Source organism: Phascolarctos cinereus, unplaced genomic scaffold (genome assembly GCF_003287225.1).
Source record: "Phascolarctos cinereus isolate Bilbo 61053 unplaced genomic scaffold, phaCin_HiC Scaffold_5;HRSCAF=322, whole genome shotgun sequence".
In the NCBI taxonomy this organism is placed as follows: Eukaryota; Metazoa; Chordata; class Mammalia; order Diprotodontia; family Phascolarctidae; genus Phascolarctos; species Phascolarctos cinereus.
In genome coordinates this window covers 324,840,858-324,857,455 of record NW_027555958.1, presented here as the reverse complement: position 1 = coordinate 324,857,455, position 16,598 = coordinate 324,840,858, and the positions used below count along the sequence as shown (strand labels likewise).

The window sequence follows — 16,598 nt, the reverse complement described above, 5'->3', positions numbered from 1 at the left end:
TCTTGAGCCTTTGGCCTAGGAATTCCTCTTATTATATCAACCTTGCTGATAATTTACCTCTGGCCTAAGGTGGCAAGTCTAGACATTTTTCTTTTTTTTTTTCCCTCTCAACCCAAAAAAGGCAGAGAGGATTTATTATACAATTTTATATTTAGCCGCCAAGAAGACAAAATCTGCCCAGTGTGATAAGGGATCCGTGACACACAATCAGACAAATTAATTTCAGGCCAGGTAGACCTTGCACTAAAAGATGGAATGCTCCTTGTCGGGGAAGAGTCAGATGGTGACAAAAGTCCTTTATCACGTGGCTGAACTAAGAGTCCTACATCAGAACTGGTAGAGTCCTTCTCAGGGTGAAGTCTCCTGCCAGGGGCCCATCTCTGCACCTGAGGCCTCTGGGGCCAGCACAGCTAGGTTGCTTGGCCCTGCCTCGTCTTTCTCCTCTTGGCTTTCAGCTTGGCCCTTGTGGTGGAGTGGAAGTCAATTTATGTTGCTAAGAACAAGAGTCTCACCTTTTTTCGCTGAGCATCAAGGCTTTCTGAGTTCAGAGACCTGACATACTCAATTCCCAATTATCTTACACCCACACACACACACACACACACCACCCCCTCCCCCACTGCTATGGTAGCTGGCCACCCGAGGGCACCTTCTTTCCCTTCTCCCCTTCTCCCTCTTCTGCCAACACACCATCCAAATTTGTTCTAAAAATTCGTCTACAGTGCGGAGCCTAGCAATTTATTTACAGTCTATCCTCTTCTGCTCTCTTCCGTCTCTGTGCTTAAAATAAAACTCTGCTGTAGGTTTTTTTTTATTATAAACAATTACAACAACCTGCATTTCTATAGCATTTTAACGTTCAGAAAGCATTGTCAACATAACACTCCCATGAGGTAGATAGTATGTGTTGTCCCCATTTGACAGATGAAGAAACTGCTTTAGGAGGCTAATGTGGCTTGTTCACATAAGTCACATAGCAAGCAAGTGCTGGAACTGGGATTTGAATGTAGGTGTTTGGATTTCAAGTCTAGCTCTAATGCTCTTTGTATTAAGCCACAATGCTGCTGTGATGGTGGTATTGTTTTAAAACAAGCCAAAGTTAGTGCCTTTGGTGTTTGTTTTTTTTAAATTCTGCTGTCTTTTGTTTGTGTCGCTTCATATAATCCATTCCTTGTCCTTGTTTCTTTGTAGTCATCAAATTTGTCTCTTTTTTAAAAATTTTTTTTATTTTTTAGGCAATTGGGGTTAAGTGACTTGCCCAGGGTCACACAGCTAGTAAGTGTCAAGTGTTTGGTCTGAGGCCATATTTGAACTCCGGTCCTCCTAACTTCAGGGCCGGTGCTCTATCCACTGCGCCACCTAGCTGCCCCCAGATCTGTAATTTTTTAAACATAATCAAACACCATTGCAATGATATATCATAATTATTCATCCATTCCACAGTGGGAAGACATAAAGGTTGTTTCCAGCTTCCCGCCGTTACAAATAAAGCAGCTAGGTTTGTCCTTGTCCTGAAAGTTCTCTTTTCCTATTTAACAGCATCCTCAGGGCCTGGTCCCAGAAATGGCATTGTTGGGTCATTTGGTATGAGGGGTGGTTTTTTAAACTGCTCAATACTGCCACATTGGGGGGTAGGGCTGGATTGGGGGCAGATACTTTGCTTAAGTGACTAGCTGAATCAGCTTTTCTGTACCCCTACCAGTGCTCCAGGCTGTTGGACGGATCAATAGAGCCATCCGCAGCGGGCTGGCAGCAGACACGGTGAGGGAGCTCATGTGCCCTGAAGCCCAGCTGCCTGAGGTGTATCCCTTTGCTGAATCCATGTACCAGCAGGAACTAAGTTTGATTCAGCGGCAACAGGAAGGGGTGAGTCACAAGAAGGGGTCACAAGGTCTCCTGACAACTGGAGAGATTGTGGATAGTCATGGGGTACTTTCTCCATCCCCCTGGTCCTCTGCCCATTACTAGAACAGAAATCTTGCTGATCTCTAACCCCTGATCTAACACCAGTACCCTGCCTTAAGACCATAAGGAGGGATCTGAGGGGAAGAAAAGGGACAGCCCTAGCCTTTTGGAGAAATTCTACACCTCCAGAGCACAAGACATAAGATCAATTGCAGAAGATCCAGGGGGCCAGAGTTCTAGATACCTGTGGTGGGGGGTGGAAAAGCCTGGAGGGGAGTGGACTTGGGCAGAGGTGGATAAGCCTCAGAAGCCTTCTTAAGGGGTGGCAGAGTAGGGAAGGGTTTGACTGGCGGAAGGCTAAGATTCAAGGAGTCCAGTGGATAGGGCATTTAATCCAGAGGATTCGAATGGAAGGTTGTGGGAGAGTGGGAGCAAGTCGGGCCGGGACGGGGGACACATCCTACTAGGAAGAAAGAGCCAGTGTGCATTATATATTTGCAAAGGGGATGTGGGCTAGTGAGATATGAGATTGTATAGTAATAATAAGTGTCACATGTATACCACTTTAAGGTTTGCAAAGCATTTTATATATTTTATCTCATTTGACCCCCACAAGAATCCTGGGAGATTTTATTATTTTGCTTTTATTATCCTCATTTTACAAGATGAGGAAACTGAGTCTGAGAGTAGTTAAGTGATTTACCTAGGATCACACAGCTGATAATCACCTGAAGCAGGATTTGAACTCAGGTCTTTCTGACTCCAGTCAGTTTAGGGTGGAGGGGAGGTACCCTTAAGGTGTCGGATTTGTCAAGGGGACTTCCACGCCTCTCTCCTAGGAATTGGCTCAGGAGGAACTCTTTGTGGCTTTGGAGATGCTCTCTGCTGTTGCCCTGGTTAATCGGTGCCTGGAGGCAGGGGATGCTGGGGGCTTCTGGAACAGTCTGGTGAGCCCAGCTTTGGGCCTGGCTGAAGTGGATGGAGAGAATGCCCAGCGGTAAGCAAGGCAAGGCAAGGCACAGGATCTTTAAAACCTCAGGGATGTGACAGAAACAGGAAGCTGAAATGAAAACAACTGATTTGCATGGTACTTTTAAGGGTTACAAAGTGCTTTCCTCATAGCTTTGTGAGCTAGATAGTGCAAATATTATTAGACCCATTTTGCAGATATTCCATCAATCAATAAGCATTTATTAAAAGCCCAGTAGGTGAATAGAGGGCAGTTAGATGGTGCTGTGGATAGAGTGCTGAGCCTGAGGTCAGGAAAACTCCTCTTCCTGAGTTCAAATTTGGCCTCAGTCACTAGCTGTGTGACCTTGGGCAAGTCACTTAGTTCTTTTTGTCTCAGTTCCTCATCTGTAAAATGAGCTGGAGAAGGAAATAGCAAAGCACTCCAGTATGTTCGCCAAGAAAATTCCAAATGGGGTCACAAAGAATCAAGTTGGACATAACTAAAACGACTGAACAACAAGGTGAATAGTGCAAATATTATTAGACCCATTTTACAGATGATCCTTCCATCAGTAAGCATTTTTTAAAATTTTTTTATTAATTTATTTTGATTTATCAACAATCACTTCCATATGCTTTTGAGTTTAAAATTTTTCTCCCCCTTCCTCCTCACCACCCTTCCTAAGATGGCGTACAATCTTATATAGGCTATACAAATACATTCCTATTAAACATATTTCCACATTAGAGATGTTGTGAGTAAAAATTAGAACCAATAAGAGGAACCACCAGAAAGAGGAAACAAAACTCAACAGAAGAGGGGAAAAAATAGCAATTCAGCTTCCATAGTTCTTTCTTTGGATGTGGATAACATTTTCCATCATGAGGCCTTTGGAGATGTCCTAGATCCTTGTATTGCTGGAAAGGGTTAAGTTTATCAATATTAGTCATCACACAATGTGGCTGTTGTTGTGTACAACATTCTCTTGGTTCTGCTCACTTTACTCAGCGTCAGTCCATACAAGTCTTTCCAGGTTTTTCTGAAAGTAAGCATTTATTAAATGCCTGGTAGGTGCCAAGCAGTGTGCTAAGTGCTGGTAATAAAAAGGCTAAAAGAGGGGCAGCTAGGTGACACAGTGGATAGAGCACCAGCCCTGAAGTCAGAAGGACCTGGGTTCAAATGCTGCCTCAGACACATTAACACTTACTACCTGTGTGACCCTGGGCAAGTCACTTAACCCCAACTGCCTCACCAAAAAAAAAAAACAAATAAAAAGGCTACAAGAAAGAGTTCCTGCTCTCAAGATGCTTATGTTGAATTTGAGGGGAGGGCGGAAAGGGAGACACAGCATATGCATATATGAATCTATGCATAATCAATGCAAGATTCTTTGGGGGGAGGAGGTGTTAGTAAGAGCTGGGGACATTGGGAAAGACTTCCTGTAGAAAGTGAGTTTTGAAGGACACAAAGGACTGAGATGAGGAGGCGTGGGATATAAACTGTGCAAAGGCATGGAGGTGGGAAATGAGAGCCTCCTTTGTGAGGACCATTAAGGGGGCCGGTCTGGCTGGACTGTTCAAAGTATGGAAAGGGGAGGAAAGTACTTAAAACTGTGTCCTTTTCGGACTTTGGCAAGTTTTCAGGTCCTTGGCACCAAGAAAACAAGGTTCTGAAATAGTCCGTGTCCTGGGAGCAAGTCTGTGATTTTGGAAATGAGTTTCTTCATTAGGTTTGGAGTCTAGACATCTCTGCTCCAGCATGAAGTCACTGCCTGCTTCCCTTCAAGGAGAGATGGTCCTGGGCATGTGGAAAAGAGAAGGAGATGTAATCTGATTGTCCCTCTGACTGTGGGGCTGGTGGAGAGATGGTGGATGAATAGTGGAAAGATGGTAGATAGTGGAAAGATGGTGGGTGGATGGTGGAAAGATGGTAGATGGATAGTGGAAAGGTGACTTGATCTTGGATTCAAGTCCTGGCTCTGAGATTCAGTACCTATGAAATCTTTTTGCCTCTGAGCCTGTCTCCTCATCTGCAAAATGAGGATACCAATACTTGCACTCTCTACCTCATGGGGTCGTTGTAGAGAAATCACTTTGTAACCTTTAAAGCACTTAGATAAAATTTAAGCTATTACTGTTCTTAGTCTCTTTCTTTAAGCCTTACTTTCTCTTTGAGAGGTAAAATCCTCCATCTCTCCTGACCCGTAAGTGCTGTGAGATCCCAAACCTCCCAACTTATCTTGTCTTTCCTTAATCCTCAGTTATTTTGATGCCCTGGGAAGGCTGTGGCAGGAACGGAATGAGGCCGGGGCCTTCCTGAGCTGGAATGACTTGCAGGCCACTGTGAGCCAAGTCAATGGTCAGGTCCAGGAGGAGACAGAGCGTGAGTTGGGTGTTGGATTGGAAGGGATGGATTGTGTCGGGGGTCAGACTCACAACCCCCAGTTCTGGTCACTGCAACTGCTTTTGTTTGCTATCATTCTAATCCTAGAATGCAGCCTTGGGCTTCCCTTCCTTAGTAGACTCTTACTGTTCCATCAGAGATCCTCGCAGTCAGTCTCATCAATGAGGCCCTGGATCAGAGAAAACCAGAGAAGACTTTGACTGCCCTACTGTTGCCCTCTGCTGGCCTGAATAATGTCACTGTCCCTGTTGGCCCCCTGTACCACCATATCCTGACCTCAGCCAAGAGAAAGAAGGCCCAGGTAGGCTTGAGAATTATCTACATCACATGATGAAAAATGCTATCCACCTCCACAGAGAGAACTGATGAATTCTGAATGCTGATTAAAGCATACTTTTTTTTCCTTGTTTGCAAAATAAATTTTTATTAAAAAACAAAATGCAGCATAACGTAACTCTGCAGTGTTGTGACCAGATCATCTTGAAAATATTTTTCTTAGTAAGACTTATAAGGTCAGAGTTTAATATTAACACAAATACTTAATTTTTTTGAGTTCTTAAGGCTAGTATGGCTTTTTAAAATGAAGTTTATATTTCCATTCTTTTCAAAGTAACAAAATAATTTTTTAAAATAAATTCTTTTATTTTTAGTTTTCAACATGCACTTTTATAAGATTTTGAGCTCTAAATTCTCCCCCCGCCCCCAAGATGGTATGCAATCTGATATAGGCTATACATGTATGATCATATTAAACATGTTTCCACATTAGTCATATTGTAAAAGAAGAATCAGAACAAAAGGAAAAAACCATGAGAAAGGAAAAAGAGAAAGAGAGAAAGAATAGTATGGTTCAATCTGCGTTCAGACTCCATCAGTGCTTTCTCTGGATGTGGATAGCATTTTCCATCATGAGTCTTTTGGAGTTGTCTTAGATCCTTGCATTGCCGAGAAGAGCTAAATCTATCAAAGTCAGTTGTTGCTGTTACTGTATACAGTGTTCTCCTGGTTCTGCTCACTTCACTCAGCATCAGTTCATGCAAGTCTTTCTAGGTTTTTCTGAAATCTACATGTTCACCACTTCTTATAGAACAATAGTATTCCATTACATTCACATACCACAGCTTGTTCAGACATTCCCCAATTGATGAGCATCCGCTCAATTTCCAATTCTTTGCCACCACAAAAAGAGCTGCTATAAATATTTTTATACATGTGGGTCCTTTTCCCATTTTTAGGATCTTTCTGGGATACAGACCTAAAAGTAGTATTGCTGGGTTAACGGGTGTACAGTTTTATAGCCTTTTGGGTATAGTTCCAAATTGCTGTCCAGAGTGGTTGGATTGGTTCACAACTCCACCAACAATGCATTAGTGTTCCAGTTTTCCCACGTCTCCAATATTTATAATTTTCCTGTTTTGTCATGTTTGACAATCTGATAGGTGTAATGTGGTACCTCAGAGTTGAAGCATACTTTTTTAAAAGCTTTATTTTTTTGTTTGTGTTTTCTTTTGCAACATGACTGATATGGAAATAAGTTTTGCATGACTTCACATGTATAATTGATAACAAATTGCCTGCCTTCTTAAGGAGGGGGGAGCACCAGGAGGAAAGGAGAGAATTTGGAACTCAAAAAAATTTAAAAAATGAATGTTGAAAATTTTTTTTAAGTAACTGGGAAATATTTAGTGAAAAAAATAAAATATATATTTTTTAAAAAGAATTATTGAGGCAGCTAGGTGGCGCAGTGGATAGAGCACCAGCCCTGGAGTCAGGAGGACCTGAGTTCAACTTTGGCCTCAGACACTTGATACTTACTAGCTGTGTGACCCTGAGCAAGTCACTTAACCCCATTGCCTAGCCCAAAAAAGAAAAGAAAAGAAAAAAAGAGGAAAAAAAAAGAATTATCTAGTTTACTACAAGGACTGAGCACTCATTGTGTCCATCCTAGGCACTGGAGGATAAAAAGGGAGAAAGAGGTACCCAAAGGACACAGACAGAGAGACAAGAAAGCAGCATGGTACCATGGGTTCAGATGCTGGCTTTGCCACCTTTCTGTATGACCTTAGCTAGGTCACTTATCTTCTTTCTTCCCATCTGTTTTCTCATCTGGGAAATGAAAGGCTTAGAATAAACAGTCTCTTAAAGTCTCTATGTCCTGTAATCCCAGAGGAAGGAGTGGAGCCATTGGAAGCAATCTGGAGTGGCTTCCCAGAGAAAGAGGAAATTATAAAAAGAGGGTAAGGAAGGAAGAAACAGAAGGTGAGTTAGAGAACATGACAGGCGGAGGTAATGGCAGAGACTGCAGGGGTGGGGAACCTATAGCCCCGAGGCCACACGTGGCCTTCTAGGTCCTTGGGTTTGGCCTTTTGACTGATTGAAAAATCCTTTTATTTAGGGATTTGTTCTGTGATGTTTGGATTCAAAGGGCTGAGCATGAGGACCTAGAGGACCACATTCGGCCCTGAGGCTGCAGGGCCCCTGGCTTAGAGATTAGGGGAAGAGTCTGAGCCAGGCTGGAGTGGAGATTCCAGAGTGTTCTCTCCTGGCAGGATGGTTGGGGCCCAGAGGAGATGATGCAGGGTAGAAATCCTGAATCCAGACCCAAGAGTTAGGACCTGATCCAACAGGCAATACAGAGCCATTACAGCTTCCTGAACAGGGAGGGAATTTTTTTATTTTATATTGAAGAACACAATTTCTTTTTTCCTTATGAACTGTACTTTAAAAAAGAAAGAAAGAATCTAGTGAGTATTGAACCACTATAATTTGAATTTTTTTAAACATTCAAGTAAGGATAACTTATACTTATACAGTGCTTAAAGTGTACAAAAAGCTTTCTTCACCACAGTCCTGCAAGTATGTGGTACTATTATCCTCATTTTACATCTGAGGAGACTGAGGCTGAGGGATGTTAAGTGATTTGCCTGAGGTCACATATCCAGTAAGTATTTCGAATCCAGATCTTCTGAAGCTAGTCTGCTCTTTGTTCTAACCTCTACCCCCTCAATAGCTCGCTCTATCTTTTTTTTTTTTTGGCGAGGCAGTCAGTTAAGTGACTTGCCCAGGGTCACACAGCTAGTGAGTATCATGTGTCTGAGGCCAGATTTGAACTCAGGTCCTCCTGACTCCAGGGCCAGTGCACTGTCCATGGCACCACCTAGCTGCCCCAATAGCTCACTCTAAAACAGGGGTTCTTAACCTTTTTTTTGTTTCATGGACCCCTTTGGCAATCTGGTAGAGTGTATGGACCCCTTCTTAGAATAAGGTTTGTGGGTTTTTTAAATTCTCAACTGAAGGAAATGTTAAATGTTCATTAGAAGTTAGTGAAAATAAAGAGGTAATCTTTTTCCCATCCAAGTTCACAGATCCCTGCTTAAGAATCCCTGCTTTAGGGGCAGCTAGGTGGCACAGTAGATAGAGCTCTGACCTTGGAGTCAGGAGGACCTGAGTTCAAATGTGACCTCAGACGCTTGAAACGTATTAGCTGTGTGACCCTGGGCAAGTCACTTAACCCTGACTGACTCATCCAGAGAAAAAAAAAGAATCCCTGCTTTAAAACATCTCAGTCCTTATTGATTATGTTTGAGTATCAGTAAATGTATCCCTAGTTCTAGAAAGGTTTTACTTTATAGAATAAACATTTTATTTATGGAAATTACAGGATCGTGCATTTAGACCTAGAAGGGGCTGCGCAGGCCATCCGGTCCCATTCCCTCATTTTACAAATGAGGAGACTGAGGCCCAAGGAAGTTAAATGACTTGCCCAAGGTCACACAGATAGTGTCAGAAGCAATATTTGAACCCAGTTCCTCTGACTCCAGAGGCAGTGCTGTGATACAGGTGGTATATGAGTGTCAATCTGTCCTTCTCCTTGTGTGACATGTTCTATCGAGGTATCATTCCCCAGCCATTGAGTATTTACTCAGTTTCCAGTTTTTCCCACATTACAAATAATGTAGCTATAAAAATCTTTATAGAGAAGAGACCTTGAAGTAGTGGAGAGAATCTTGAAAGTCTTTAAGATTGAGTTTTGAGACTCACTTCTGACACATAATAATAGAAAAAAAAATTTAAATAATATTAAGAGTTAGTATATATGTAGCGCTTTAAGGTTTGCACAGCACTTTATAAATATTCTCTCTTTTGATCTTTATAACGTCCCTGGGAGGTAGGTGCTATTATTATCCCCATTTTATAGTTGAGGAAACTGAGGCAAAAGGGGTGACTTGCCCCAGGGTCATACAGCTAGTCTACAGCTGGATTTGAACTCAGGTCTTCCAGACTCCAGATCCAGTGCTCTAACTGCTGTGTTACCTCACTGCCTACTAGTCGTGTGACCCTGGGCAAATCACTTAAACCTCTCAGAGTCCCAGGAAAATCTTTGAGACTGAGTTACAGACTAATTAGGTTCTGAATCAGTTGAAGGGATTTCTGCTCTGTTGTCCTAATGAAATCACAAGTCTGGACATGACCCCCTCTCCCCAGTGAGAGCTGCTAGTGCCCCCCTCCCACCCATTCCCAATAAAGTTGTTTTTTTTTTCTAAATTTATTTTGCATATGTTTAGATGTGCCCTTGTTGTCTCCCATGATAGAATGTAAGCTCCTTGAAGACAGGGACGATTTCATTTCTGTCATTGTATCTCCAGCATTCAGCACAGTGCCTGGCCTAGAGAAAGTGTTTAGTTAATAAGTTTTTGTTAAATAATTAGAGTGTTATCCTAATAGTGGAATTACAAGGTCAAAAGGGATGGTCAGCAGCACATCTTCCTTTCGTGCAACAAGATAAATTGTTATTCTCACCACCAGAAGGATCATCACCAAGGCATGAATTTGTATTTTGGACACAACAATTCTTAAAGTTATCTAGTAAGGTATGGACAAGGTCTTGATCTTTGGTGTAGAGAACCCACTCTGATGAAATAATGAATCTTTGGAAGGGTTGTTATTTTCATTTTGACATGTCCAAAACAGACTTCACTGTCTTTTATCCCAAATTCACCCTTCTTTTGAACTTTGAGAATTTCTGCTCAGGACACCACCTCTTCCAAGCTCCCAGATTCCCACCTTGGATCATCCTTGACCCCTCCTGCTCCCTCATCCCATAGAGGTTGCTTGAGGTCACCATTTCCACCTTCACGTCTCTTATCAGGCATTCCCTTCCCCCTACCTTCCCAGTCACCCCTCAAATTAAGGCCTTTATCCCCTCTCACCTAGACTATTGCAGTAACCTCCTTCTTGGTCTCCCTGCCTCCGGTCTCTCCCCACTCCTGTTTTTCTTCCACGTAACTGCCAAAGTGATTTTCCCAAAGTGTATGTCTGGTCACGTCATTACCCTTTTCATTAAAGTCCAGTGGCTTCTTATGACCTCTGGGATCAATATAAACCCCTCTCTTTGGTACTCAAAGCCAAAACCTGGCCTCAGACTCCCTTTCTAGCCTTCTCAGATGTTATTCCTCTTCGTGATGAAGTCAGCCTTCTTACTGGGATTTGAATGTGTCATCCAGTTTCCCTGTCCCAGTGCCTTTGTAATGCACCCCATACTCACTTCCAGCTCTTAAAACCTCTAGTAAGATTCAACCCCAAAACCATTTCTTCATTCAGGAAAAGAACCCCTCAATTGCTAACTTCCTCCCCTCCCTAATCATCCTGTATCTGTTTTTTTTTTTGTTTTTTAATATCCTTATGTATGTACTTACTGTCTTCCTCTATGGAGTATAAGCTCCTTGAGGGCAGGGATGGTTTCACTTCTATCTCTGTTTCTCTAGCACCGGGGTCTGGCAGACAGAGTAACTGTTTAAGTACTTGTTGATTGATGGATTGAAAACAGTGTCTAAGTGACTGACCCAAGATCACTTAGTAGGTAGCAGTTCTAGAACCAGTTCTAAGCCCAGCACACCTTTCCAGAACTGATAGGCTTTCTGATTGCTCTTCAGAAAGCATACTGCATTTGCATAATTATCAGCAATGCCCAAGGCCACCTGTGGCCTTAAACCACCCACTAACAAAGCCTTTTATCATTGTTATTTATTTTTGCTATTTTGATAGGTGTGAGGTTTTAGCTTTTTCAAGCATTCCTTCACAATTTCTGCTTCCTCTTTGATGAATTGCTAGTTAAATCCTTGGACCCTTTAAGAGGACACTGCTTCTGCTGGCTGTGGACAGGGTAGATGAGAGGAGTAGGGTTACCTGTTAGAAGGTCCAGTTCAGGTCAGAGTGTCCAGTTAACCTCATGGAGGGGTGGGGGAAACTCTTGTAAAATTGGGAGTCCAGACTGGCCCCTAATCTTCTTTCTTCTCTACCTCTACTCTAGGTAACAAAGGACCCTGGAGCTGTGCTGTGGTTGGAGGAGATCCGCCAGGGAGTGGCCAAAGCTAATCAGGAGACAGAAGCAGCTCAGAAGAGTAAGAAGGATAAAGGAATTATACCCATTCCTATCCCATTCCATCCCTCCTGAGAAGAAGCAGACTCACATTGCAGAAGACTTGTTGGCTGAACTTTAGAAGAGGCTGTTTGATGGTCAAAGGGATGAGAGAATCTTTTTTGTACTCAACCCCTTTCTGCTGCCTCACTTGTCCTCCCCAGACCTCCTCCTCATGCATCACTCCCAACGTTGGCACGTGCCAGGAGCATATAAGAAATCATGCAACAGGCTGAAACAAACTGTCCACCCTTTTTTTTTTCCTCTTCTGCCTTTGTGTTAGGTTCTGGTGAGACTCTACCCCCAGAACGTGTTTCAGAGTTCATTCTCTCAGCTGAGTGAGATGGGGAGGAGAGGAGAGAGGGGGATTCAGCCAACAAATATTCATTAAGCTTCTGCTATGTTCAGACTCCTGGGTTAAGCATGGGGGGCAGTCATGACCCAGTCCTTGCTCTCAAAAGCTCATGACTATCTAGAAGTGCTGTGTGAAGCCAAAGAAACAGAAAGTTGTCACTGTCAGGGGCATAAGTGAAGGCTTTATCACAGAAGTGGGGTCTGAGTGGACTTTTGAAGGGTGGGTGGGGATTCAGTGCTTCGCATAGCTCCTGGCACATAATAGGTGCTTAATAAATGTTTATTGATTGATTGATTGGTCAAAAAGGTGGAGGGAGAGTGTTTTGGGCTTGTGAGCTAAAGCCAGAGGAAGTGAGAACACATGAACTGTTTGGGGAGCAAGGAATTAGTCCAGTTTGACTAGACTATAGACTATGTGAAAGTGTAAGAGGTAAAATCGGTGCAAAAACTGATGCATGTTTTCTCTCGGAGTGTGTCCTTTGCATCCATTGTCCTTCACATAGCACCATCTGTCCATTTGTTCAGCTCCTTGAAGGCAGATCCTGAGCATCTTAGTGAATCGAAGCTTCTCCCCTACATGACCCCTCCACCTTGTTTCCCGCCAGCTCTCCAACTTGTATTCCCTACTCCATTCAGGGAAACCACCGTGTTCCCTACCTTATAACCCCATCAAATGCTGTAGTCATTCTTTCTTCTTGAGATGTCTAGTTCTCCTTTATCTATCCACTTCCATTTCTGCCCTTCTTCCTAATCGAGTTCAACATTGTCTTCCTCCAGGGATGCATGCAAGACTGATAGTGTCCCTTCCCCACACCCTCCCCATTTCCATTTCACTGTCTCCTCTTCCCTATCCCACTGTATCTCTTCTCTTTCACCTCTCCCACAGCCCAGAACAGCATGCTTCTTGTGGAAGTTCCCCAGGAGCTAATTGACTTTTCTCTCTCTTATTCTGCCACCCTAGTGGCCCTTGGAGTGGCTGCCATCAACCAAGCCATCAAGGAAGGGAAGTCAGCCCAGACAGAACGGGTATTACGTAACCCAGCTGTGGCCCTCTATGGGGTGGTCACAGAATGTGCCAGTGACTACCAGAAGGTATTGCAGGATACCATGGAAAGGAAGAAACAACTAGGTATCAGTCCTCCTCCTGCCTCTCTTCCCATTCCTCCTTCTTATCCTTCTTTTCCCTCCTACCTCCCCATCTCTTCAAATCTCTTTATCTCTGCTCTCTTTTTCTATGGCTTTCTTATAGGAAACAAGCTCTTCTGGGTCCAGCATCTGATGAAGGGTGGCATTGCCTACTACTTCCACCTGCAAACTTTCCAGGGGACCTGGGAACACCCTTTCGATTGTATCCTAAATACTTCCCACCTCACTCGTGAAGAGATCCAGGTTAGTGGGAAGGGAGGCTAAAACCTCCTGACTTACAAATTAGTTACAGTCACGATAAGCCACTCCTAGTGAGGCTCCCAATGTCATTCCTGTCTGCTTTCAAAGATCAGGAATTCACCAAGGCCTCTGTGGTTGCCCCCACCCTAAAGTCAGGAAGCATGGAAACTGGAGGTGGCTCCCCCAGGAGATCCCCAAGAATTTTAGACTCAGGTAGCCCAGCCAAAGAAGTCGAAAGAGTTCTGTAGTGGGTAGCCCTGGACTGTGAATCACAGAATCATCCAGTCTGACCCTCACCTAAACAAGAGCTGGTCTGAAGAACTCAAGGGAGGAGAGGGCCACTTTCCCATGAGGGTAGCCCCTTGTACTTTGGTATAGATCTGACTGCCAGCGGGCATTCTCATTCATATCAAGCCTAAATTTCTCTCTTTGCAGCTTCTGCTATCAAGCACTGCCCTCTGAGACTAGGCAGAGCCAGCACAATACTCTTTCTGTGTGGTGGCCCTTCAGATACTTGAAGGCAGCTCTCCTGCTCCCCCTAAGTCTTCCCCCTCTCTTTAGCCTGACATCCCCATATCTGTCGACTGATCTTCATATGACTTGATCTTAAGGCCCTTGGCCATGTCCTGATTGCTGTCTTCTGGATGCTTTCCAGATTATCAGTATCTTTCCTAAAATGGTGCCCACATTAGGTTTCAGCCTCTCTTCCCACTCCCTCCCCTCCAATCCTCTCTTGAAGCCTCCAGGGCATAACTGACCTGGATTTCTTCACAGGTGAGATGGGAGTTATTTTTCATATTCATTATTTCACATAGCACAATAATATTCTGTTGCATTCATATGTTATAGTTTGTGTAGCTCTCCCCCAGTTATTGGGCACCCACTTTGTTTCCAGTTCTTTGCTACTACAAAAAAGTGGTGCTATAAATATTTTTGTATTCAATTTTGAGCTTACAGTCACTAAAACCTCACAACTTTTTTCTGATGAACTTCTGTCTAACCCTACTCACTTCTTCTTGGAAAGTTAATTTTTTTTAAACAAGCAAAAGACTTTTCATTTATCCCTATTTAATTTAATCTTAGATTTGGTAGTATGATATAATGAACAGAAGGCCAGACAATCAATATTAGTCAGGAAGACAAGGGTTCAAATCCTGCCTCTAGACACATACTAAATGTAACTACAATCAAGTCTCTTAACCTCTCAGTACCAGGAAACTCTATGACTGTAAGTTACCAAAGAATTGCTTTGGTAGAGAGAGTTTCCAAACTAGAAGTTCCTTGCACAGATGAAGTCACAGGTCCAAATGAAAATTCAGCCCAAGCTTCTAATCTATAAAGAATTTTTTAAATCCTGACCTTCATTTAACATGCTAACTTATGCCTACCAACACTGTGTCATCTGCAAATTTGGTAAGCATCCCTGCTGTGACCATCTGAGTCATAAATAAATCTGTTAAATAATATATAGGTCCAAGTACAGATCCTTAAAACACTCTGCTAGAGACCTTCCAAATTTACATAGAAACATTAAAAACTACTCTCTGGGCCCAGCCATTCAACCACTTTCAAGTCTACCTAAGCATTTTGTAGTTTCCAGCCTTCACTTTTTCCATTAAAACAGCATGAGGTATTTTTGACATGTTTTATTAAAATCTAGGTAAACTGTAACATTTTCCTCATTGACTAGTAACCCTGTCAAAAAAGGATATGAAGTTAGGCTGGCATGACCTGTTCTTGATGAAACCATGCTGGCTCTTTGTGATCACTGCTTCCTTTTCTAGATGTTCACTGACCATCCTTTTAATAATACATTGTCAAATCCTGCCAGGAATTGAAATCCATCTCATTAGCCTCCATGGAGCTATAGATTCCATTCTCTTCCTTTTTTTGAAAATAGGAGTAAGTGGAAGGTAGGTGGCGAAGTGGATAGAGCACGGGCCCTGAAGTCAGGAGGACCTGAGTTCAAATCTGGCCTCAGACCAAACACTTCACACTTACTAGCTGTGTGACCCTGGGCAAGTCACTTAACCCCAATTGTTCAAAAAAAAAATAGGAGTGACACCTGCCCTTCTCCAGTGCTGTGGTGACTCCTATTCATTTCTTTCAAAGATCACTGACGTAGCTTCAGCAGTCATATCTGCCAGTTCTTTTAGTTTCCTCAATTTTAGATGAGTGGGGGCCTGGTGACTTGAATTCATCTAAGGCAGGAGGCACTCTCTTATTATTTACGTCCTTATCTTGGGTAGCAACTCCCTCTCTATCATGTTTATTATCTCATTTTCAGTCCAAAGATCATTCTCCTTGGCAGAGAAAACAAGTGGATTAAGAATGGAGCAGTTCTGCCATCTCTCTATCTTCTCTTGTGATTGGCCCATCTACTCTGAGCACTTGTCTTCTTCCTTCTTGGAGCTCCCTCTTTTCTCCCAACATAAGTAAAATTCCTGCCATTTTGTTCTTAGCCGTCCTTACCAGCCTAAGTGCATTCTAAGCATTGGCATCTCTTATGATCATCAGGTCATGATTTTGTAGTCTTCCTCCATTATTTGCCTTTTCATGTTCTGTACACATCTTTTTTTTGAGGGGGGGAGGCGATTGGGGTTAAGTGACTTGCCCAGGGTCACACATAATAAGTATCAAGATTTGAACTCAGATCCTCCTGACTCCAGGGCCAGTGATCTATTCACTGTGCCACCTAGCTGCCCCTAACAAAATATCTTTTTAAAAGTTATTAGCTGGGGGCAACTAGGTGGTGCAGTGGATAGAGCACCGGCCCTGGATTCAGGAGGACCTGAGTTCAAATCTGGCCTCAGACACATAACACTTACTATCTGTGTGACCCTGGGTAAGTCACTTAACCCCATTCCCTAGCCAAAAAAAATAAAAATAAAAATAAATAAAAAGTTATTAGCTGCTCTTCTCTGGGCAGAAAGAATGCTAATAGATGTTCAAATAATTGAAGTCCCCCATCACTATCATATGTGTCTATGCCAGACTTGTGATCGATTTTCCAGACCTCTCCTCCAGTTCTTCTTTCTGCTCACCTTCTTCTGGAAGTTATATCCATGCAAATCCATATTCCAACCAGAGCTCCATCAATTATTAACCATGTGACTTGGGCAAGTCACTTCCCCTAAACTAGGCCTCCAATTTCTTAATCTGAAAAATGGTCTAGGTAAT

General features: G+C 43.0%; 1 protein-coding gene across 1 annotated transcript in view; it reads left to right on the top strand.

Moving 5' to 3' along the window:
* The window catches only part of IQGAP3 (IQ motif containing GTPase activating protein 3), a 70,996-nt gene that overhangs the window by 24,845 nt on the left and 29,553 nt on the right, over positions 1-16,598 (top strand). The window contains exons 12-18 of the mRNA XM_020991979.2: positions 1,703-1,866; positions 2,745-2,902; positions 5,118-5,239; positions 5,398-5,561; positions 11,571-11,661; positions 12,994-13,161; positions 13,282-13,421. Coding sequence (XP_020847638.1) covers positions 1,703-1,866; positions 2,745-2,902; positions 5,118-5,239; positions 5,398-5,561; positions 11,571-11,661; positions 12,994-13,161; positions 13,282-13,421 — 1,007 coding nt within the window. The remainder of the gene's footprint in view (positions 1-1,702; positions 1,867-2,744; positions 2,903-5,117; positions 5,240-5,397; positions 5,562-11,570; positions 11,662-12,993; positions 13,162-13,281; positions 13,422-16,598) is intronic.